The following is a 24,576-nucleotide window of genomic DNA, read 5'->3' on the forward strand; positions in this document are numbered from 1 at the left end:
CCCCCATCGTGCTGGCGTGTGACGTCACCAGCACGATGCGGACGTGTAGGCGCCAATGCGCATGCCCAGGGAGCCGGAACACCCGTCCTACTACAACTCCCAAGGATCACCGCGGCCGCACAGGGAACCGACATGCGCACTGGGCTGCATGAGGATTCCACTGCGCATCTCCGCAATGCCCGGGCTGCAGAGGACGGATGCGGGACACAGAAGTGACCTACTGATGCTTTGGCCCCTCAGGCAGCGCGGCGCAGATAGGGCACATCACAGGGATGTGTCCCGGGCGTCCGTGTGACTGCGATAGGCCCCGCTGGTGCCAGTGAAGAGATCAAGGGAGCAACTGATCGGAAGGGGGGGGGGGGGGGAACGGACACCACTCACAGACCGATCCGATCTGTGTGACAGATGGACAATGCGCCTGAACAACATAATATCAGAATGCACATAAATCACAAAAAAAAATCTAAATAAAGTGTTATTATATATACATCTTATTAGACATGAGAAAATCATAAGTTACACACATTTACGTATAAGAAACCTATAGCAATGACAGGTAATTTATAGAGCTGATGGAAATTGAAAAAGGGACTAGGGGGGAGGGAGAAGAAAAGAAAAGAAGAAGGAGATGAAAAACAGAACAAAAATAAGGAGGAAAGACTGGGGAAGAGAGTAAAAGAAATACCTGGAAAAAAGGGTGAAGAAATTATTATCCAGATTCACAGGAAGGGCTTGTAGCTAAGGCTCTCATTCAAACCCGGGAAGGTGGTTGCTCTGAGGGTGTAAATCCAGCGGGCCTCAAGCTGGAGCAGCGTACAGTCTACGCTACCCCCTCTCTCATCCGATGGGATGTGCTCTAGGGCCAGAAATTTGATGGTATATGGGTTGAAGTTGTGACATGTACCAACATGTCTGCCTATAGCGGTGTTCATTTATTTTTTTGAAAATAGGTTTTATATGATCCCTTATACGTTTGAAAAATTGTCGCTTTGTCTTGCCAACATAAAAGCTACCACAGACACATTGAGCCAGGTAGATCACACCAGGGGTTTGACAAGTCACTTTGAATTTAATCAAATGCCACTTCCCGTTGGGGAGCAGAAAACGGGACTTATTGTCTACAAAATTGCAGATATCACATTTGCCACATGGGGAGATATCCAATGAGACTTCATTGAAGTGACTGTGAACTAGACGGTCCTTAAGGGAGGGAACCCGTCTAAAAGTTATCTCTGGGAAATGATTTATATATTTCCTAGCTATAGGGTCAGCTGATAAGAGGGGCCAGAATCTATTCAAGATTCTTCTGATCTCATTGTGTTGATTAGAATAACGGGTGATTAATCTTATTGTATCTGCTTTTTTTGGAGATTTTTTAGAAAATATTAAAGAATCCCTGTTCTGGACATTGACACGATTGTATGCTCTCTTGAGGCAAGAATGACTGTAACCTCGAGATAGCAATCTTCTATATAAATCCTTAGCAGCTACTTGAAAGTTTGAATCCTTACTACAGTTGCGTTTAAGGCGCAGATATTGGCTATAGGGGATACTCCTCGATAGCGAATCTGGATGTGAGCTGTTCGCATGGAGAATTGTATTGCCCGCAGAGGGTTTTCTGTAGAGCGATGAGTCCAATCTGCCGTTGGCGTCAATGGAGATTGTTAGGTCAAGGAAATTGATTTTAACTTCACTGTATTCCATGGTGAATCTGAGATTGAAATCGTTGATGGAGATCAATCTCAGAAACTCGTTCAGTTCTGCTACAGAGCCCGACCAGAAGATCAAGACGTCGTCTATATATCTATACCATGAGACGACCTTCTCCATAAGATGGGCAAGGTCGTCTCTGGAAAACACATCCTTTTCCCACCCCCCCAGTTACAGGTTGGCATACGATGGGGCACATCTAGTCCCCATCGCAACCCCCTGCACCTGGAGGTAGTGGGAGAGTTGAACAGAAAAACATTGTGTCTTAAGATGTAATCTAGGAGTTCCAAAACAAATTCATTATATTTACTGGAGGAGGGGCCTCTTTCAATTAGATGGTTTCTTACTACTTCGATACCCTTGTTATGAGGGATAGTGTTATACAGACTTTCAATATCAAGTGCTACAAGCCATGTTCCTGGGGGAAGTGAAATGCCCTCGATAGTTCTTAGTAAATCAATAGTGTCCTTGATATAAGAGGAAAGGGAGATAACATGGGGATATAAATAGCTATCCACTAAACTGCTTGCGTTTTCGGTAAGAGATGAACATCCCAATATTATGGGACGTCCAGGGGGTTCCAAAATCGATTTATGTATCTTGGTTAAGGCATAAAAGGTGGGGATACGGGGATCCCTTACATTTAGGTAATTCCAGGTGTTTTTGTCAATGATTCCCTTATGATACCCTCTAAAGACGATGCCATAATATTCTTTGTAGAAATTTTTTATCAGTGTTTTCAAAATGGGTCGGTACCAGTCCCGGTTAGATAGAATTTTATTACACATATAGACATATTGTGACACCTCCATGATGACCAAATTTCTGCCTTTGTCCGCGGGTTTGATCACTAATTTCTGATTGGATTCAAGTGATTTAATAGCTGCTTTCTGTTTAACACTTAGATTTGAAATCCCCCATGACAGGAAATTGAATTCTTCAATAGCCTGGGAGGTTTGTCTAACAAACGCCCAAATATTTGGATTGGCTTTAGGCATGAAGGACTGTGCAGGGGGGGGGGGGGGGGGGGGGGGGGGGGGGAGGACACACCAGCAACCGACATGTCTGGTAAAGGGAGACATCCGGGCATCATGTCGTCAGTGTGTCCCTCCTCCCAAAGTGCCATCAAGTCCTCCATCGCCTGTTGCTCCTCCATGTTGTTTTGGATATTGGGGGTCCTATCATCAAAAGAAGGTTCTTGTGTGGGTTCGTCAAAGATAATTTTGTATAAAAGTCTGCGAGCAAATAGATGGAGATCTTTAATAAGATGAAATTTGTCTATTTGGGAATCAGGGCAAAACATTAAACCTAATTTAAGGACCTGTTCTTCTTGTTTGATCAAAGTATGAGAGGAAAGATTAATAATAGATAGTTCCTGCTCATTGGATGTAGAGTCCGAGATACATTGAACTGAATCAGAATCTAAAGTTATGCTGTCTCTTGGTCCTTCCCTAAAAAAATTGGTGCTAGTTTTATGTCAGCTGGTACTGGTGTGTCTGAGGGGGAAATAATTGCATTAGCATTGCTTACCTTGGTGGCAGTGTTCAAATGTAAAGGAGAAGCAGTGACCGAGGTGGAAGGTGCCGTGGAAACGATCGTGTGAGTGGCCATAAGTTGAGGGCCTCGTGACGTTTGTGATGAAGAGTGAGGCATATTAGGAGTACGAAGTGGTGCTTGTGCTTGTTTAGGGTGATTGGGCTGAGATCGACGGGGCAGTGAGGTGCCTGTTTGGTGTTTTAAAGATCCCATGGAGGCTGTGTCTGAATTGCTTTTCCATTTTTTCGGTAGTCTGTCTTCAGATATTTCCCCCTCAGGCACACCAGTACCAGCTGACATGAAACTAGCACCAATTTTTTTAGGGAAGGACCAAGAGACAGCATAATTTTAGATTCGGATTCAGTTCAATGTATCTCAGACTCTACATCCAATGAGCAGGAACTATATATTATTAATCTTTCCTCTCATACTTTGACCAAACAAGAGGAACAGGTCCTTAAATTAGGTTTAACGTTTTGCCCTGATTCCCAAATAAGGGAATCATTGACAAAAACACCTGGAATTACCTAAATGTAAGGGATCCCCGTATCCCCACCTTTTATGCCTTACCCAAGATACATAAATCGATTTTGGAACCCCCTGGACGTCCCATAATATCGGGATGTTCATCTCTTACCGAAAACGCAAGCAGTTTAGTGGATAGCTATTTATATCCCCATGTTATCTCCCTTTCCTCTTATATCAAGGACACTATTGATTTACTAAGAACTATTGAGGGCATTTCACTTCCCTCAGGAACATGGCTTGTAGCACTTGATATTGAAAGTCTGTATAACACCATCCCTCATAACAAGGGTATCGAAGTAGTAAGAAACCATCTAATTGAAAGAGGCCCCTCCTCCAGTAAATATAATGAATTTGTTTTGGAACTCATAGATTACATCTTAAGACACAATGTTTTTCTTTTCAACTCTTCCCACTACCTCCAGGTGCAGGGGGTTGCGATGGGGACTAGATGTGCCCCATCGTATGCCAACCTGTACCTGGGGGGGTGGGAAAAGGATGTGTTTTCCAGAGACGACCTTGCCCATCTTATGGAGAAGGTCGTCTCATGGTATAGATATATAGACGACGTCTTGATCTTCTGGTCGGGCTCTGTAGCAGAACTGAACGAGTTTCTGAGATTGATCTCCATCAAGGATTTCAATCTCAGATTCACCATGGAATACAGTGAAGTTAAAATCAATTTCCTTGACCTAACAATCTCCATTGACGCCAACGGCAGATTGGACTCATCGCTCTACAGAAAACCCTCTGCGGGCAATACAATTCTTCATGCGAACAGCTCACATCCAGATTCGCTATTGAGGAGTATCCCCTATAGCCAATATCTGCACCTTAAACGCAACTGTAGTAAAGATTCAAACTTTCAAGTAGCTGCTAAGGATTTATATAGAAGATTGCTATCTCGAGGTTACAGTCATTCTTGCCTCAAGAGAGCATACAATCGTGTCAATGTCCAGAACAGGGATTCTTTAATATTTTCTAAAAAAAATCTCCAAAAAAAAGCAGATAGATACGATAAAGATTAATCACCCGTTATTCTAATCAACACAATGAGATCAGAAGAATCTTGAATAGATTCTGGCCCCTCTTATCAGCTGACCCTATAGCTAGGAAATATATAAATCATTTCCCAGAGATAACTTTTAGACGGGTTCCCTCCCTTAAGGACCATCTAGTTCACAGTCACTTCAATGAAGTCTCATTGGATAACGATCCAATTAGCATGGGTATCTCCCCCCCATGTGGAAAATGTGATATCTGCAATTTTGTAGACAATAAGTCCCGTTTTCTGCTCCCCAACGGGAAGTGGCATTCGATTAAATTCAAAGTGACTTGTCAAACCCCTGGTGTGATCTACCTGGCTCAATGTGTCTGTGGTAGCTTTTATGTTGGCAAGACAAAGCGACAATTTTTCAAACGTATAAGGGATATTATAAAACCTGTTTTCAAAAAACGAATGAACACCGCTATAGGCAGACATGTTGGTACATGTCACAACTTCAACCCATATACCATCAATTTTCTGGCCCTAGAGCACATCCCATTGGACGAGAGAGGGGGCAGCGTAGACCGTACGCTGCTCCAGCTTGAGGTCCGCTGGATTTACACCCTCAGAGCAACCACCTTCCCGGGTTTGAATGAGAGCCTTAGCTACAAGCCCTTCCTGTGAATCTGCATAATAATTTCTTCACCCCTTTTTCCAGGTATTTCTTTTACTCTCTTCCCAGTCTTTCCTCCTTATTTTTGTTCTGTTTTTCATCTCCTTCTTCTTTTCTTTTCTTCTCCCTCCCCCCTAGTCCCATTTTCAATTTCCATCAGCTCTATAAATTACCTGTCATTGCTATAGGTTTCTTATACGTAAATGTGTGTAACTTATGATTTTCTCATGTCTAATAACATGTATATATAATAACACTTTATTTAGATTTTTTTGTGATTTATGTGCATTCTGATATTATGTTATTCAGGCGCATTGTCCATCTGTCACACAGATCGGATCGGTCTGTGAGTGGTGTCCCCCCACCCCCTCCGATCAGTTGCTCCCTTGATCTCTCTCTGCCTGGTTGCCCTCAGCTCCTCCCCTTCACTGGCACCAGCGGGGCCTATCGCAGTCACACGGACGCCCAGGGCACATCCTAGTGATGTGCCCTATCTGCGCCACGCTGCCTGAGGGGCCGAAGCATCAGTAGGTCACTTCTGTGTCCCGCATCCGTCCTCTGCAGCCCGGGCATCGTGGAGATACACAGTGGAATCCTCATGCAGCCCAGTGCGTATGTCGGTTCCCTGTGCGGCCGCGGTGATCCTTGGGAGTTGTAGTAGGACGGGTGTTCCGGCTCCCTGGGCATGCGCATTGGCGCCTACACGTTCGCATCATGCTGGTGACGTCACACGCCAGCACGATGGGGGACAGCACTTAAGCCAGCTTATCTGACAGTGTTCTCTGTCAGAGCCGGAGGGTGGAACTCTCTCCTAGCAGTGTTGGTGACTGGTAAGTGATACCATACACTGCTCTACTTAAGTTTCTTTCCTTTTACATTGCTTTACATCAAGTCTTCTTTCTTACCTTGTGTCACACAGTACTAATCCGTTTTTCACACTCTGAGGACAAGAGTATCCAATCTGTTGATCTACTCTTCCATATGAATCTACTGAGACTAAGTGTCTTTTACTATTCAGACACCCCAATGAATGATTTATATCTATACTTTCATTCTAAATCAATATTCATTTCACTTTATCTATAGTTATTCTACTTCATTTTATCCCCATACATATACACATAAATGTTTGTTTCATTCATCAGCAGTTCTGAGCCATCCCCTGCAACCATCACTAGCAGGTGTGTTTTAGATTGCCGTCCCTAAAAAATATATAGAGTAAGTACTTAATAGCCCCTTTTCCTTGAGCTAACCGGCCGCCCCTTTGCGTGTTCTCTGCATGTTTCGTGATGAACAATAATAAGTTTCTATAAACAAGTATTTTATCTCATGAATATGTACTTAAACATACATCTACTCTCTATATTACCAAATAGCCTCTTTCTGATACATTGTATTTATCCCACATATAGTTTTACCCTTCTGTCCCCTGTGATTGCATTATATTGGCCCTATCGGTGTTCTAGCGTTTGTGGTTGGTGTGTACGGGGGCCCAACCGAGCCGGGGGTCTCATGGGGGTAAGCATTCTATTTATTGCTGTTTCAGATGGACATTGCGCTTATCTTTATGTAAAATTACACATTTGTGTATTGTCTTTGCCATTATAATGTACGTTATTTGTTATCTATTATAATTTTCTATCTTTTTAGAAAGTATAAGAGTGTTGGATGATGCCACCTTTCAGTTTGCATATCCCTTGAAAAAGCGACACTGCGAAACATGTTGGGCTAGTATGCAACTATATCATCTTGCAAAACGAGTATACACTCACACTCTGACCACTGTAATTTTACCGATACTGTAACTTTGTGAAGTATGTACAAACTGTAGGTCTCCTTTTTTAATGGTTAAATTAAAAATGTGTTTTTTTTTAAAAAAACTCTTAGTTTAGTCAATTTGCACCGTGAAAATCCCTTCATCCTCCTCGCTACTCATAATTATCTTCAGGGATGTGGTGCCTATCTAAAAGGGTGTTGTACCATTAATCGGAACCAAAACTTTTTTGTATATATTTTACAGATATACTGAAGTAGCGCTGCTATCTTTTAAATCAGTAGGTTGCAGCTAGACTGTCATTAAACTACTTACCCCCGTAGCAGCAAATTTCCTGTCTGCAGGATTTGGTCAGTGGATGCTGCAATAAAAAAAAAAAAAAAAAAATATATATAAACATAAGGCGATAGTGGGAAACAACTATACGATTACAGAAGTCATAAGAGAAACATACTACCACAGTAAACAATTTACACTGTCACCGCTGAAGGGGATTCCACCTTCATCTGGTCTTCGGTGATACGAATGGGGAGCGGGAGTCACTGTTTACGGCACAGCTCTGAAGGAATGGCACGGGTATACCGTTACTTCAGAGCGCATACACCAGTGATGTCACCAGCTGCATCGAATGTAAATATCTCCTAAACAGTGCATGTTTAGGAGATATTTACTGCAGGCTTACCTATAGGTAAACATCACACAGGGGAGTTAACTCACTTTAAAAGTGGTTCTAATGGCAGAAGCCAATGGGTAAAACCTTGTGAGCTGCCACACGAAAGCTAAGATAGCCTAAATAAACACATATACTGTATTTATCGGCGTATAACACACACTTTTTTCCCCTTAAAATCAGGGGGAAATCGTGTGTGCGTGTTATACACCGATCCCTGCTGTTTCTGAGGGAAGAGGAGCGAGTGCCGCGATCTCCTTTGTACCCGGCGCTCCGTCACTCACAGCCATGCCTCCTGGCCCCGCATTGGGCCACTGTTTTGTCTATCATATGAGCAGGGCCAGGAGGCATGGCTGTGAGTGACGGAGCGCTGGGTACACAGGAGAACGCGGCTCTTTGTAATTCAGCGGCACTCGCTCCTCCTCTTCCTTTGGAGAAAGCAGGGATAATCCAACACTGGTGAGGCTGCAGATGGGCACTGAACAGGCTGCATTGTTGGTCAATTTAATGGCTGCAGATGGGCACTGAGCAGGGTGTATTGATGAGCGGTGACCCCAATATGACTTCAATTTTTATTTAAAATGTAAGTTTTTTCCTTAAACCTCCCTCCTAAAATTGGGGTGTGTGTTAAACACCGATAAATACGGTAATTATAATCAGCTGCCCGCACTTCCCCAAAATGTAAATACAATAAAAAAAAAAAAAAAAAAAATAATATATATATATATATATATATATATATATATATCTATATCTATCAATCACACTGTGCAGCATTAATAAGTATGAAACAATACTAATATAGATATAGGAATCCAATAAACACTATATATAAACATAAATGTCTAAAACATAACTTATAAAAAAAAAAATATATATATATATATATATATATATATATATATATATATATATATTTATTTATTTTGCTCGTGCTCCGTGATATTGCACTCAGTCCTCAATGAGGTATTTAGACTAAACAGCAACAATCCATATACAAAAATAAAAGTGCTCCTGCTCCATTAATCCTCAATGAGATGTTTAAACTAAACAGCGAAAGTCCATATTGACATCAACCATGTGATAATTGTGTCTTCATGCGGTGTGCATTACACAACCCCCACCAGGTGTACCCTCACCTTAGGGGCTTAAAAAATAAGCTTGTAATTGATAGCAATAGTCTGCAGAGATCCTCCTTTACCCTATGCAGGTTTATGGGACACTGATATGGAACACAGGCCACCTGCTCCTTCAGATAATAACCCAGCTCAGAGGCCACTAATATCTCCTGGTATGTTCAGAGACTTTCCTCATATACATTACATGTGGGAAATGATAGGGGCATGCAATAGCGTGATAATGTTTAAAAAAGTTTTAACTGCAAACAGAACTCCACATATATACTACTCACATTTCAAATACCGTATTTATTGGCGTATAACACGCACAGGTGTATAACACGCATCCCAATTTAAGGAGGGAAGTTTCAGGAAAAAAAACACTTTGTTTAAAAAAATAAACCACTTTGAAGCAAAATAATGGTCAGTGAGCACCAAGGCAGTCTGATTAGTGCCCATTTGCAGCCTCAATGCAGCCTGATCTGCGCCCATCTCCCCATCAATGCAGCTCACCATCTCTCATAGGAAATCACAGAGCCATCATCTCCTGTTTACTTGGCTCTCAGTCGGCAGTCACATACACAGTCCCGCCTCTGCCATCGGCATTGGACCAGCTCCTGTGATAGACAGAACACTGGTCCAATGCCGGTGGCGGGATTTTGTGTGTGACATGAGAGCCGAGTGGAGAAGAAATGACGGCTCGGTGAATTCCAGCGGCACTCGTCTCTATCCTAGGTACTCTGTTGGTGTAAACCATGCACCTGTGTTATACGCCTATAAATACGGTTAAATAAAAAACGCCTTATAAAGTGCTATAGTGCTGAGGGGTGATAGAGTCACCTGTGGTCCGGTTCTGCAGCCCCAGTTTACACGGCGTTCCCCCTGTCCTATGCCAGCTCTGCAACACTTCCTGGTAACACTCTCGTCAGCCGATCAATCTCTGCCTAAAAAACTTTCAGTTTGGATTTTTCCAAAGTAAAAAATGTATAGAGCAAACCACACATTCCGATACTCAATTTACTCAAAGACCCGTTTCACACTGGGGCGCTTTGCAGGCGCTACAGCGCTAAAAATAGCGCCCGCAAAGCGCCCTGAAAGAGCCGCTCCTGTATCTTCAGCGTGAAAGCCCCGAGGACTTTCACACTGGAGCGGTGCGCTGGCGGGACGGTAAAAAAAGTCCTGCTAGCAGCATCTTTGGAGCGGTGAAGGAGTGGTGTATACACCGCTCCTGCCCATTGAAATCAATGGGGCAGCGCAGCTATACTGCCGGCATAACGTTGCTGCAGCAGCGCTTTGCGGTGGTTTTAACCCTTTCTCGGCCGCTAGCAGGGGGCTAAAAATAGTGCCGTTTTAACGCCGACGCAGCCCCAGTGTGAAAGGGGCCAAAGACTTCAACACGTTCAAAACCCTGGCCAACTTACAAATTAACTTCGCAAAATCACCAGCACTGAATATCTCCCTACAGCAGGATATGATCTCACAATGCCAAACTTTCCATTCAGTTGGAGCCACGACTCACTTACATACCTCGGGATTCAACTGCCTCCAAAATAGATGACCTATACAACAAAAACTACCTTCCGATCCATGAAAACATTCATTGCGACCTAAAGTCCTGGTCCACGGGTCTCTTTTCATGGTTTGGCAGGGCATCAATAATAAAAATGAATATTCTACCAAGAATATTGTATGTACTGCAAGAGATTCCTATAAAAATACCGCAGACCTTCTTCACATGCTATCAAAGAACCTGCACGGATTTTATCTGGGGTAGATCACACCCCAGACTGAGCTTTGAGAGACTGACAATACCCAAGCTGAGAGGAGGCATAGGTCTTCAGGACCTTGTTGAATAATGGCCTGTCAATTAATGCAAATAATAGACTGCAACCTACACTCGAAGACCAAAGCATGGGTGCAGCTCAAACATGCGTTCTCCTCTCTACCGTTACGCCAACTCCCATGGATCGATACACTCTAACGGTATGCGAGTGGAAAACAACACCCCTTAATTGACAACAGGTTACAAATCTTCAGAGAGGCATGCCATAAATCTAAAATCTTATCCTCTCCAGGTCCATTAACTCACATCCGTCAAAATCCAGACTTCTCGCCAGGCCTGACACCTTCCTTTTGGAAACTTGCCCCGACACAAACATCTGAGCCAAACACTTTTTTTCTAAGGGCAAATTCCTGTCCCTACCCGCACTTTTGGCACAGATGCCAAGCCAATCCTTTCCATTCTGGACATATAACCAGATTCAACATTTTCTAAATGACCCCCACTCACACCCTGACTACTCAAGACAAAACACAGCATTCAAAGCAATTTGTGAAAAAAAAAAAAAAAAAAAAAAAAAAAAAAAAGACCCGCAAAGACACCTGATTTCTGATATGTACTCTATTCTGTTCTCTGATCACACTCCCAAATCCAACATAGCTAGTCGTTGCTGGGAAAGGGAACTCTCAGACCTTTCAGAAGAAGAATGGGAAAACATACTCTTACACAAAGGGACAATTAACGTATCTGTACAAGAAAACAGCTTCAAAGTGTTCTCAAGATGGTACAAAACCCTGCTTAGATTACACAAAATTTTTTTTCTCCCCAGGTGCACCTGTGTATATGTGCTTCAGTCTTTTTTCTCCCTGCGGCTATGGGCGGGTATTTTGCGGGTATTGTTGTAATTTCCGCTGCGCCACACTGTTTTCTGGGAGTTAGTGTCATTGTTCCCAGGAGTCAGTCCAGAGGCCCGCCGTGAAATCTTGCGGGATTTGAAAAGAAGAAGTGACGTGATTATGGCAGTCACGTTTGTAGGGCGTTTTACATGCTGTGTATACTATTTTTAGACATCGCAACGGGGCAGGAACTTCCTAAGACACTGCCCGTTGTGATGGCAACCAGGATGTTTACGAAGCTCTGCGCTGTTACAACTGAGCATGCGCGGGAACCAGCAAGGAATGCTGGTAGCTCAGCATCACTGGAACTAGGAAGTGAATGCTTGTGGGCTTCAAATGCCCACAAGCAAGATGAAAACAGCCATCCACATTTTTAAAAACGTATTATTTGCAACAAAATCGGACATCTGGGGAGGAAATTAACGCAAAACGTGAGTGTGCCATTGTCATTATGTCTATGTTTTAAGTGTTTGAAAAAAAAAAAAAAACTACAAACCATCAGCGGACATCCGCTTTAACTTGTGTGTACCAAGCCAATGGAAAAATCGGCCAACCCGCCTACAATAGCAGATTGGATGAGACGAACAAAGTGGCAGAGATGGAGGCTCTCATACACCAAGCCAAAAAAACGCAAACCAAGTTTCAGAAAACCTGGTCACGTTGGCACCACTTTCAATCAACTAATGAATACTCTCAAATACTATCTCAATGAAGAATGTTAGCATACGATGCTAGGTCTGAGGAGGAGAAAAGGTACATATCCCTCCCCCCCCTTGTCACTCCTCCTAACTCCCACCCCTCCATCCACACCTTTCTTTTCTACACTATATACTCTTTTCACGACTATACCCAGGATGCCATTACCCCTAGAACAGTTACTTTTTCTGCCAGCTTGCCCCACTACCCAACTCACTCACAAGTCCCTCTTATTACCCCATCCCTATCCTACAAAAGATGTGTCTGGATACTTCTTAGCCTCTATTATATCCAACATCCAATCCGTACCACTTCGTCAAAATGACCTGACCGATGCCTAGCCTTACCAAAACTTCATGTCTCGTACTAGTTGCTAGGGGTCCGGTGACCGCAACCCGACAAGATTTTGATATCGCCCAAGACATTAGGCCAGGTACCAATATTAACATTATGAAATAGACTACATATACCAAAACAATACTTGGAAAATGCCTACACACATAATGGGCTCATACAGCACTGGGAGTGGTCCAAGTTCCCTATAAAATATATATCCTATGACTATACAGCTATAGAACAAGTTGACACAGTTTTCAAAGTCATCTTGACCCTTTCTAGAGCCTGTTACATACTAAAGGGAAAACACTATATTATGCTGTTATACTGTTTGACTAACTAAAATTTACATTATTACGTTCACATTTAATCACGCACATTGTTTTAAGACTTTTGAAACTGCCTTTACCTGTATACGGTGTATGTTTCATTAGCCCACTACTATGTCCTTATACAACATCATACCGACTATTGAAACGTAAAAAATTACCTTAATGATTTTGTCTAAATCTAAGATACCTATAGAAAGCAACCTGACTATTGCGCCCTTCCCCGTCACAGCAAGATCCCAATAGGGGTGATGGGTTGATATATTAACACCTAACGCGTCTAGGGTTGCAGGACTATAATCTTACCTGGACTTTCTATAACAAAACACTTTGGCTATGTATCACAAGTTCACTGATGTAAAAGCTTTCTATAGACTTACATCCCCGAAGCTCAAAACTCAATGTTACTGTACAACAATGGAAGTACTATTACTCTGTATAACATCAAACATTGTTCAATAAAAATCTTTTGGAAGAAAAAAAGAAACAAAAAAAAAAAAAAAAAAAAAAAAAAACGTACAGAGCAATTTTTTTAGGCTATGGTACATAAATGAGAACACAACAAATCTAAAGTAGCTATCCCACTTTGGCTGCACAAGGAGAAATACACTTTAAAGTGGAGGTCCGCCCACCGCTGCAAAATTTAAAAGCCAGCAGCCACACATACTGCAGTTGCTGGTTTTTAATAATAGTACACTTACCTGCCCTGGAGTCCAGCGATGTCGGCACCATCAGCTGTCGGGTGCTGCCACCGCCATTGCAGTTAAGGGAACCCGGCAGTGTAGCCTTGCGGCTTGACGTCGGGAACCTTACTCACTCCTAACTCCACACCCCAGAAAGGGTCCAAATCTGGCACTGGAGACTATCTGGCACTATTGGGTGGAACTCCGCTTTAAGAGGTTTGGGAAAGTAAATGTAAATTTATAAGAAAAGATCTGGGACTTCCATAGTTCTATGGCTCTCTGGAGTACAGCCATACTATAGAATTAGTTTTAATAATAGCAACGTGCCACACTTCTATAGTACAAAAAGAAGCAGCTAAAATTAGAACTACAGATAATGTGATTCTGAGGAAATTAAACATGGAAGATGGTATTGGTACAATTTATTCTTATACTAAGCTGTAACTGATGCTGGAACATGTATTTTGAGCTGCCACCTCCCCCCCATCTTAAAAAAGCATTTCCTTGATTCAATGCAGAGAGTTCTCTGCTCAAGCCGACAGCTGTCCAAAATAAAAAAAAAAAAAACCACACACACACAACGACAACAGACAGTCTACTAAGTACCAGTGCTAAGTGCATCTGCACATTCGGTTGTTGCCCATTTCGGAAGCAAAGATGGGTGTCTAACATGGTGCACAAACATCACCACCCTCTAAAAAGGTGACCACCCCTGCAGCACTATTCCTCCCGTGACACCAACAAGGAAGCACCATTCCTTCCACTGACACCAACAGTAGAGAACCATTAGTCTCACCGACACCAACCATGGGCATTTTCCCTTCTACTGACACCAATAATCGGGCGCTATTTCCACCACCAATTCCAATGATGGGGCCCTATTCCACCCTCTGATGACTGCAGGCACTGTGTAAATTTTTTACTTCCCCTGATACTGGGGTATTTTCTACTTTGGCCCCCCTAATGTCTGAAGGACAGAAAACTGGTCCTTTGTTTAGAACGTTTGGAGTCTCCTGCTCTAAAAGGTAGTTGGAGCACACCAACTGGAGAAACGACTTTTCTTGCATTGCAGTAAGTAGTTGACAGCATAAGTTACATATAAAAAAAGATTAGACTGTAATTCAATTTTTTTTTTCACTTAATTTTGAGTTAAGCGACACTTCGATATTTAGCTATCAGTTGTTTAAAATGTTCTGATTTTCAAAGTAGATTTTTTACACAAATCTGAATAATGCAATTCCCTCAACAGTTCTGATGTCCTCTCCAATACTGTAGTGATTGACAGGAGAATGTTACCCAAGGACACCCAAGCACATGACCTGCACTCGAAAAAGAAAGAAAACAAGCCTGATGGTGGCTATTGGGTTCATTTTGCAGATGAGTCACCTCCCGGGCTCTGTATGTTGACATACAAACGTAAGCGTCTTGTCTCCTAGACTACAGACAACCATCTACCTAAAACTAACATTGGACATGATTGCTTGAGTATTGAGCATTCCATCACCACTCAGCTCAGGTTACAAAAATAAAAATCAACAAGGCTCTGGAAGAGCAACTACAGGCATTAAGCTGAGTCAAACCAGCGTGAACTGCATTGAGTCATGCCTTATGTGGTTTCTGACTACGTCTTTAACATTTCACAGCTGAGAGTCATAGAACTTGCATATTCGAAAGCAAGTGAACACTGTTAGGAACCTCCCCTTTCTGAAGTCAATTAAAAAATTAAAAGAATGAAACAGCCTGTTATGTGTTGCTTAGATCAAATTAGCTACAGTATTTGCATTTAGGAATTCAGCCTTACATAAGACCATAATTGCAGTGAATTTATGCAATACAGTGGTGACCAACTTCAAAAAGACAAAGTGACACTGTGAGAGGGCCACACAATAACAATGCTTATGCATTATTACCTCGATTTTGCTACAGAGCAGTGTGAAAGGGCCTATATGCTTGTAGTTGTTCCTTGTAACTGGAGGTCCTACAGCCCCCTTACTAGCTTTGTTACCCTTCTCTGGACTTTCTCCAGTTCCAGCACATGCTTCCTGAGGATTGGTGACCAGAACTGAACGGCATACTCAAGGTGTGGTCGGACCAGAGTTCTGTAAAGTGGTACAATTATAGTTTTAACCCTTGAGTAAATACTCTTTTTATGCATGCTAAAATTCTGATAGCTTTGCTTGCTGCAGCTTGGCTTTGCATGCCATTTCCTGAGCCTGTCATCTACTAGGACCCCAGATCTTTTTCTATCCCGGAACCCCCCAATGGTTATTCCTCTAGCAAGTAACTTAAATTCATATTTTTAGCTCCCAAGTGCATTACTTTACATTTCTCAACATTAAAGTGGAGGTAAACTCCACTTTTGAACTTGTAACTATAGGTAAGCTTATAATAAGACCAACCTGTAGGTACAGAGAATATCTCCCAAACTTGCACGGTTTAGGAGATATTCACACAACATGCAGCCAGTGAGGTCACCGGCGTATGCATGCTGAAGTGACAGCATACCATGCAGGACATTCAGAGCTCCATACATGTGCAGGAGTGACATCATGGCAGCCCCGGCCATTCATACAGCCACAATCCGTGAACCCGGAAGGAAGACTGGGTGAAGATGGCAGCGCTGGGGAGCCGTGACAGTAATGTGCTAGAGGGTCTGTCATAATGTGCTAGTATGTGGTGCATTATAGCTTAAACCTGCAGGGGGGCCCAATGTTTATTTTTTTTCTGGCGTTTTACTAGCGCTTTAAACCTCATTTGCCATATAGTTGCCCACCCCTTTATTTTTATTGAGGTTTTCTTGTAAGGTTTCTATATCCTGCTGTGAACGTATTGCCCTGTTATTAAGACAAGAGAAAAATAAAATAAAACAATATAAAAGTTGGTTCCCATAAATGAAATGTTTTCTGGTCACTGGCATTGCTCCACTCAATGCAAATAAAGCTTGAGCTTTCCAGGAAATTCAAACACAAAAAATTCTCACATGAAATTCAAAATCTGCGTAAAAGCAGATGGAACTTGTTGCTGTGCTGATAAATAAAATGACCCTAGATATTAAGCCCTGAGTTTATTACAGGAAACAGACCTCAGAAGGAGCATTACTCAGAGTGATAAGTAAATGTGGTTACAAATGAGACAGCTTCTATTACAAGCTAATAAACAAAGCTCAATACCTAGCCGAGTTTCCAGTAAGCAATGTCACAGAACAAACATTGAAGTTTTAGCAAATATATTGAAAGAAGTAGAGAAGAGCACCAGCTGTACAAAGGAAGAGGTAAGTATTAAAAGAGAAGTAGGGGTTTGGGGGTTATTGTTGAATCATACTTACCTAGGTGGATGCAGCATCGGTGCGATGCTGCATCTGTACCCCGGCGCTTCTACACTGAGAACCGAGCAATCGAAAATTGCCGATAGATCGGTTCTCTAAGCTCCCCGAGCAGAGAGCTGCTGTCTGTCAATCAGCAGCTCTCCTGCTCTGCTCCTCCACGACACTGGAGCGCTGAGCTGTATAGGGGCAGAGAGCAGCAGTCTCGGCGGCTTGCTGAGACGGCCATCAGTCCCGGCACCTGGTGGGTCCAGGGTCTCAGTGGGGATGACAAGGTGCCTAGACCGATATTGGTGACGTCAGCAGAGAGCGGACTTCGGAACCTGTTTCTGTTTTAATGCTGACAGGGCCATCCATGACTCAGATTTCAGCCCATTCAGAAAGAATTTTACACATTTCAAGCCATGTATGGCTAGCTTTTGGCTTTCCGATGGTACCAGATGATGAATACACTGTCTAAACGCACACGCTAATAAAGTGCTGTAGAATGAAATGGTCCTTACACAATGCCCGTAAAAAGGGAAGTAACAAAGAAATCATAGAAAATAACCAAATAACACTTTACAGTACCTTGAAAAAGCATTCATACTCCTTTAAATTTTCCACATTTTGTCAAACTACAAACAAAAACATAATTGTATTCTATTGGTATTTTATGTGATTAGACCAACACAAAGTGGCACATAATTGTGAAGTGGACAGAAAATGATAAAATGGTTTTCAAGATTTTTTACAAATAAATATCTGAAAAGTGTGGCGTGCATTTGTATTCAGCCCCCTTTACTCTGACACCCCTAACCAAAATCTAGTGGAACCAATTGCCTTCAGAAGTCACCTGATTAGTAAATAGAGTCTGTGTGTAATTTAATCTCAGTAAATACAGCTGTTCTGTGAAGCCCTCAGAGTTTTGTTAGAGAACCATAGTGATTGCATAAAAGGTACCCAAAATTCATGTTTATCTGTAAAGTGTAAACAAACCCCCAAAAAATTATATATCGCAATTCTCATTTCTGAACCTTCACTGTTAAGGCACTTTCACACTGAGGCAGTGGGAGCAGTAGCAGTAAAGCAGCGCTAGTTTTAGCAGCGCTTTACCACTGTCTAAGCAGCACGCTTTTAACTCCCCCCAAAGGGGTTAAAAGCGCCGCTGCGGCAGCGCTGCCCATTTCAGGAGCGGTGTATAAACCTCTCCTAAACTGCCCCAAAGATGCTACTTGCAGGACTTTAACGTCCCACAAGCGCACCGCTCCAGTGTGAAAGCACTCTGGCTTTCACACTGGAGAAACAGGAGAGGTGCTTTACAGGCGTTATTTTTAGCGCTAAAACGCCTGTAAAGCGCCTTCGTGTGAAAGTGGCCTTATTATTATTATACAGGATTTATACAGCGCCAACAGTTTGTGCAGGGCTTTACAGCGTGAGGGCAGACAGTATGGTTACAATACAGGAGGAATCACTGGAAACACGTTCCCTGCGCTATAAAAATTAAAGCCAGCCCATAAGTTCTTACTTCCCCCTGCCAGACCATTATCATTATCATGCTGCGTTCTGGTCTTTTATAAGACACCCCAAACTTTCGGGTGGGTAACTAGGGCTGTCCTGAAAGACCACTGGAAAAGATGTTACCGGTACGCAACTTTAATTTTCCCCTTTCGTCTTTCAGGACAGCCACCATGAGAGGATAAACGAGCACTTACCAGTTAGGTTGGGACTAGAGGTCGACCGATATGGGTTTTTCTCTGGCCGATGCCGATATTTAGAAATCGCGGTGGCCGATTCCGATATGTGATGCCGATTTTTTTTGGGCCGATATATTTGGCCGATTTTTTTTTTTTTTTTTCCCTTCATCTCATAAAATCTAACAGTTAGACCCCTTTCACAGTCGGGCGTTTTTCAGGCGCTTTTGGGCTAAAAAGAGCGCCTGTAAAGTGCCTGTAAAAACGGCTCCCCTGCAGTCTCAGTGTGATATCCTGAGTGCTTTCACACTGAGGCGATGCGCTGGCAGGATGTAAAAAAAAAAGTCCTGCAAACGGCATCTTTGGAGCGGTGTATACCACCACTCCTGCCCATTGAAATGAATGCGCACCGCTGCCGAAGCGCCTGCAAAGCGTTTTGGCAGCGGCGCTTCAGGGGCGCATTTAACCCCTTCCTCGGCCGCTAGCTGGGTTATAAGCGCCCCGCTAGCAGCCGAATAGTGCCTCTAAAATGACGGTAAAGCGCCGCTAAAACTAACAGCGTTTTACCGTCAACGCATGCCCGCTCCAGTGTGAAAGCAACCTTAAGTGATACAGAAAATTTTTTACATTTAAACATTAAACAAAACAAACCTCCAATCAGTTCACTTGTATGTATAATTTAGAAAAAAAAAAAAAAAAAAAAAAAAACCCTATCTTAAATATTAAATACACAAAAACAGGTAATCAAAACTTTTGGACGAAAAAAAAATGGGCTAACTTTACTGCTTAGTTTTTTTTTTTAATTCATTACTGTATTTTTTTTTTTTTTTAAATTGCGTTTGAAAGACCGCTGCGCAAATACCGCGTGACATAAAATATTGCAACAACCGCTATTTTATTCCCTAGGGTCTCTGCTAAAAAAAATATATATAATGTTTGGGGGTTCTAAGTGATTTTCTAGCAGAAAATACTGGATTTTTACCTGTAAGCAACAAGTGTCAGAAAAGATTTAGTCTTTAAATGGTTAAACTGAGAATTCCTACAGGAGTTCAGTCTATTGATAAAAAAGAACTTGAAGAGATACAATGTATCTTCTTATCAGACTTGGCAGGCTGCCCAGAGGAGGAGAGAAGATAACTTTCAGGCAACTTGCATTGACTCTATTACAGAAGTCATTTGCAAGTCATGGCTGAAGTTACAATCGGCCTTTTTTATCAGCACAATCGGCTGATGCCGATTAAGTAAAAAACGCCAAATATCGGCCGATATATCGGTCGACCTCTAGTTGGGACTACAGCTTGCAACACCTTTCGCCCAAAGGCTTGCTCACTAGCCGACACCAGGTCCACTCTGTAGTGCTTTACGAAAGTGGAATAGCTGGACCATGTTGCAGCCCTGCATATTTGCTCTGGCGTTGCTCCAGCCTTCTCTGCCCGAGAAGCTGCCATAGCTCTGGTAGAGTGTGCCTTTATACCCATTGGGATTTCTTTCCCTGCTAATGTATAGGCCTGACCAATGGTTGCTCTGAGCCATCTGGCAACAGTGCGTCGAGACGCTTTGCATCCCTTTCTGGCCCCAGAAAACAAAACAAATAAGGAGTCTGACTTTCTTAAAGTCTTGGTCAGATCTAGGTACTGAAGGATACATCTCCTTACGTCCAAAGAATGAAATTTTAATTCCCTTTCCCCTGAGGGGTTGGGACAAAACGAGGGTAAAACTATCTCCTGACAGCTGTGGAATCCAGAAGCCACCTTAGGCAAAAATGCTGGATCAGTCTTGAAAATGATCTGATCTGGGAAAATAACGCAAAAAGGAGGTCTGACAGATAAGGCCTCAATCTCACTGACTCTCCTGGCAGTTGTCACTGCTACTAAAAAAACTGTTTTTAACGTAAGATCCTTCAGTAGACACCCTTCTAAAGGTTCAAAGGGGGTTCCTGTCAGGCTCTGTAAAAATAAAGATAGGTCCCACTTGGGAAAGGGAGAGCCTTGAAGCGGTCTCTGTCTAGACAGAAGTGTGTGTGGGTAGGGGCAGTTGGCGCTACCTGTATGGGTGCGTATCAGTTAAGTGTTAGCTATATGCTATAAATTCCTTGTGTGCTCCCCTAATAGTGACTTATAAGTGTATCTGGGCAAATCCGTGTAACAAAGTGTATCTGTGCCCGATGGGATAGATATCCCATACCAAAAAGTGTATCCAGATTAAGCTGGTTTAGCAACAAGGTGTATATATATATATATATATATATATATATATATATATATATACACGGTATAATAAAAGTATCACCAGTGGTTTTAACAATATTTAAATGATAGGTGTAACTGCACACAGCTTCCTACTATTATATAGGGGGTAATCTTAATTGTACAATTCGTTCTTACACCTACTACAATGGCTAATAAAAAGTCTCTTATCCGTCCACCTCAGGTGCTATCCATTGATTCACATTAAATCTCCATTGTGCACAATAGACGTGACAAAAAATAAACATAAAAATAAAAATATATATAACCCACAAAATGTATACAAAATGTGTATATAAAGTGATCAATTGTTTAGAAATGTACCGATTGTACCACAAACATAATATCAAGCAAATTGTAAATAGAAACCAGTTGTGAAAGTTCTATTCTTGAAAAAATTGTGAAAGTTCTATTCTTGAAAATATTTCATTCAAAAAGTTCCTGCGTGAGGTGACTGTAGTGATGACAGTTGAAATCCAGTGACTTAGGTGCTCCCCCTCAAGGGTCCCCACTCACCCGCTCCCTGCACCCCTGCAGGGGTAAACGGCATCTGTTATCCTCGATATTTGCTAGGAATCCCAAATGCAGTTGTCCAATGGGGTTGTCCAAAGGGGGCTTCCGCTCCAGATGTAGCTATCCTTCAGGTTTAGGCTTTATCCTGTCAGTCGATTACCCCACTTCTGGTACCATTTGGACCCGGGTTGGACCAGCATGTCGTTTTGGCGTGAGCGCGGAAATCCCAAACCTCTTTATCTGTCTAGACAGAGCCTTAAAGAATCTGACCCATGGGTTGGTGGCAATATGCTTTTCTAAATAAGCACTGAGTGCTGACCCCTGACCTTTAAGGGTACTTATGGATAAACCCCTGTCTGCCCCGCACTGAAGAAATTCCAACACAGCTGTGGAACTGTGTACCGCAAAAGAGCCTTCTTCACACCAGTCATTGAAATGTACCCAGACCTTCTTATAGATCTGTTGTGTTTCCTTCTTCCTGCTGTTGAGGAGGGTGGAGATTAAATTCTCAGAAAAACATTTAGATCTTAACATACCCTCCTCAGTAGCCAGGCCGCTAACTGCCATTGATGTACCTGTGGACAGAGGACTGGGCCCTGTGAGAGAAGGTCCTTCCGAGGTGGCAGGAACTAGGGAGGTTCGACCGCTAGCTGCTTGAGTAATGAGAACCATGCCCTCTTTGGCCAATGTGGTGCTACTAGAATCAGGGACGTGCTTTCCATCTGGAACTTCCTGAAAACTGCCGGCAATAACGCCGGGGGCGGGAAGGCATAGCAGATTCTGAAATGCCAGTTCCGGATCAATGCGTCGACCCCCGTGCTCCTTCTCCTCTGTTTAAAGAGAAAAAACATGGGGCTTTCGGGTTGTTTCTTGACGCGAACAGATTCACTTCCGGAGGACCCCATTTCTCTGAAATGAGATTGAAAACCTCCTGGTTGAGGATCCAATCGCCCTCTCTCAGCTTTGTTCGGCTGAGAAAGTCTGCCATCACATTCTTCTCTCCTCTCAGGAAGACTGCTGAGAGTGAGAGAGTGTTGGTCTCGGCCCAGTTCAGAATGTCTGATGCTAAGGCCAAAAGAACTCCGCTTCTCGTGCCGCCCTGTTTGTTTACATAGGCCACTGCAGACGAGTTGTCCGACCGCACCTGAACATGGTGGCCCTGCAGCTCCTTCTTGAAAAACCTGAGTGCTAGCCCGATTGCCCTCAGCTCCTTCCAATTGGATGACCTTCTTAGTTCGTCGTCCTCCCAGGTGCCCTGTGCTAAAAGAGTACCCAGATGTGCCCCCCATCCTTTGCCGCTTGCGTCTGTGGTTACCACCCGAGAAACTGGGATGAACCACAGACAGCCCTGCGACAGGTTTGAAACCTTCCTCCACCACCAGAGGGATCGATCTCTTTACTTGGTGTGGAACCTGTACTAAGGTGTCTAGATCTTTCTGACTGTGATCCCACACCTTTAGGACCAAGGACTGGAAGGGACGAAAGTGCAGATCCGCTCACTGCACTGCTGGGAGGGTAGAGGTTAACAGTCCCAGGGCTGACATAAGAACTCTTATGGAGATCCTGATTGCTGCACTGGAGAGCAGCCACTGCTCTGTCCAGTTTTAGTGCTTTTTCTGCTGGAAGAAACACTCTCAGTAGTGTTGAGTCCAGCAGATAGCCCAAGTACGTGACGCGTTGTGAGGGAATCAAACTGGACTTCTCCAAGTTCAGTAGCCACCCTAGACCTGTAAGGACCATCTTTGTTAGTTCTAGATCTTTGACTAACTGTACTGGGCACGCTGCAAATAGGAGCAGGTCGTCCAGATAGGCTATCACTGATATTCCCTGGAGCCGGAGAAAGGCCATAACTTCCGCCAAGACCTTGGTGAAAATGCGGGGCGAGGAGGATAGCCCGAATGGCAGCACCTGAAACTGTAGATGTACCGTTGTTCCACCTACGTCTACTGCTAGCCGAAGAAACCTCTGTGAGGCTACGCGTCCCTTGGGTCCAGCGATACCATAAAGCAGTTGTGGGGTAGCAGGGCTCTGACTGTGAAAATTGTCTCCATACGGAATCTTCTGTATGTCACTGACCTGTTCAGGGGGTTTTAAATTCAGAATCAGTCTGAATTTCCCTGTGGGTTTTTTCACTACGAAGATGTGTGAATAGAAACCCTCTCCCTCTGCCTTTGGTACTCTGAGAACCACATTTTGATCTTCCAGATCCCTTAGTGCTCCCAACAGAGCCTCGGCCTTTGCCGTGCACCTGGGTAGGTGCGTGACAAGGAATCTCCGCGGGGGAGGATTTGTGAATTCGAGACGGTACCCCCTTCTTATAACCCCTAGGATAAAGTGATTGGGGGATATTGCCTCCCTCTATGGGAGGAAGGCCCCCAGTCTTCCCCCCACTGTGGTTGGGAAGTCATTGGCTTTTACGGGGCTGCTCAGGAGGGCGAAAAATCGCCCCTCCTCTGCCCTTGCCTTTTTGACCCCAAGATCTCTTTTGCCCTTCCGGCTTTGGAGCTTCTTTACGTTTTTGCGGACGAAACCCCTTTTTTGTTTGTGCAGGGGTTTTCCGCTTAAGTGGGAAGGATTTCTTCCTGTGTGCTGTGCGGTCCAAGACGGTCTCTAAACCTGGGCCGAAGAGAAGGTCTCCTGCTAAAGGTATCCCGCACAACTTGACCTTAGAAGCGCCATCGCCTGGCCAAGTTTTTAGCCAGAGGGCTCTCCTGGCAGAATTGGCCAGAGCCGCTGATCTGGCCGACATGCGGACTGATTCTGCCGAGGCATCAGCTATGTAGGCGATACCCCGCAGAATCGTAGGGAAAGAAGATAGAATGGTTTCTTTGGCCGTTCCAGCTTCAATATGCTCTTGGATCTGGGAGAGCCAGTGCTCCAGATTGCGAGCCACAACTGTGACAGCCAATTCAGGCTTTAAATTGCCAATTGTTGAGTCCCAAGTCTTTTTGAGGAGAGAGTCTATTCTCTTATCCATGACATCCGCCAAGGCCCCCATGTCCTCAAACGCCAGGTCCGTGTGTCTGGAGACCTGGGAGAAGGCGGCATCTAACGTGGGATTTTTATTCCAGATAGATGTACCGTTGTTCCACCTACGTCTACTGCTAG

The 24,576-nt window shown here is 43.4% G+C and overlaps 1 protein-coding gene across 1 annotated transcript in view; it reads right to left on the reverse strand.

The window, feature by feature from the left end:
* The window catches only part of BAX (BCL2 associated X, apoptosis regulator), a 106,050-nt gene that overhangs the window by 56,546 nt on the left and 24,928 nt on the right, over positions 1-24,576 (reverse strand). Inside the window, exon 2 of the mRNA XM_073602233.1 lies at positions 7,522-7,567. Coding sequence (XP_073458334.1) covers positions 7,522-7,567 — 46 coding nt within the window. The remainder of the gene's footprint in view (positions 1-7,521; positions 7,568-24,576) is intronic.

The sequence above is a fragment of the Aquarana catesbeiana genome, linkage group LG10 (genome assembly GCF_042186555.1).
Source record: "Aquarana catesbeiana isolate 2022-GZ linkage group LG10, ASM4218655v1, whole genome shotgun sequence".
Classification (NCBI taxonomy): domain Eukaryota; kingdom Metazoa; phylum Chordata; class Amphibia; order Anura; family Ranidae; genus Aquarana; species Aquarana catesbeiana.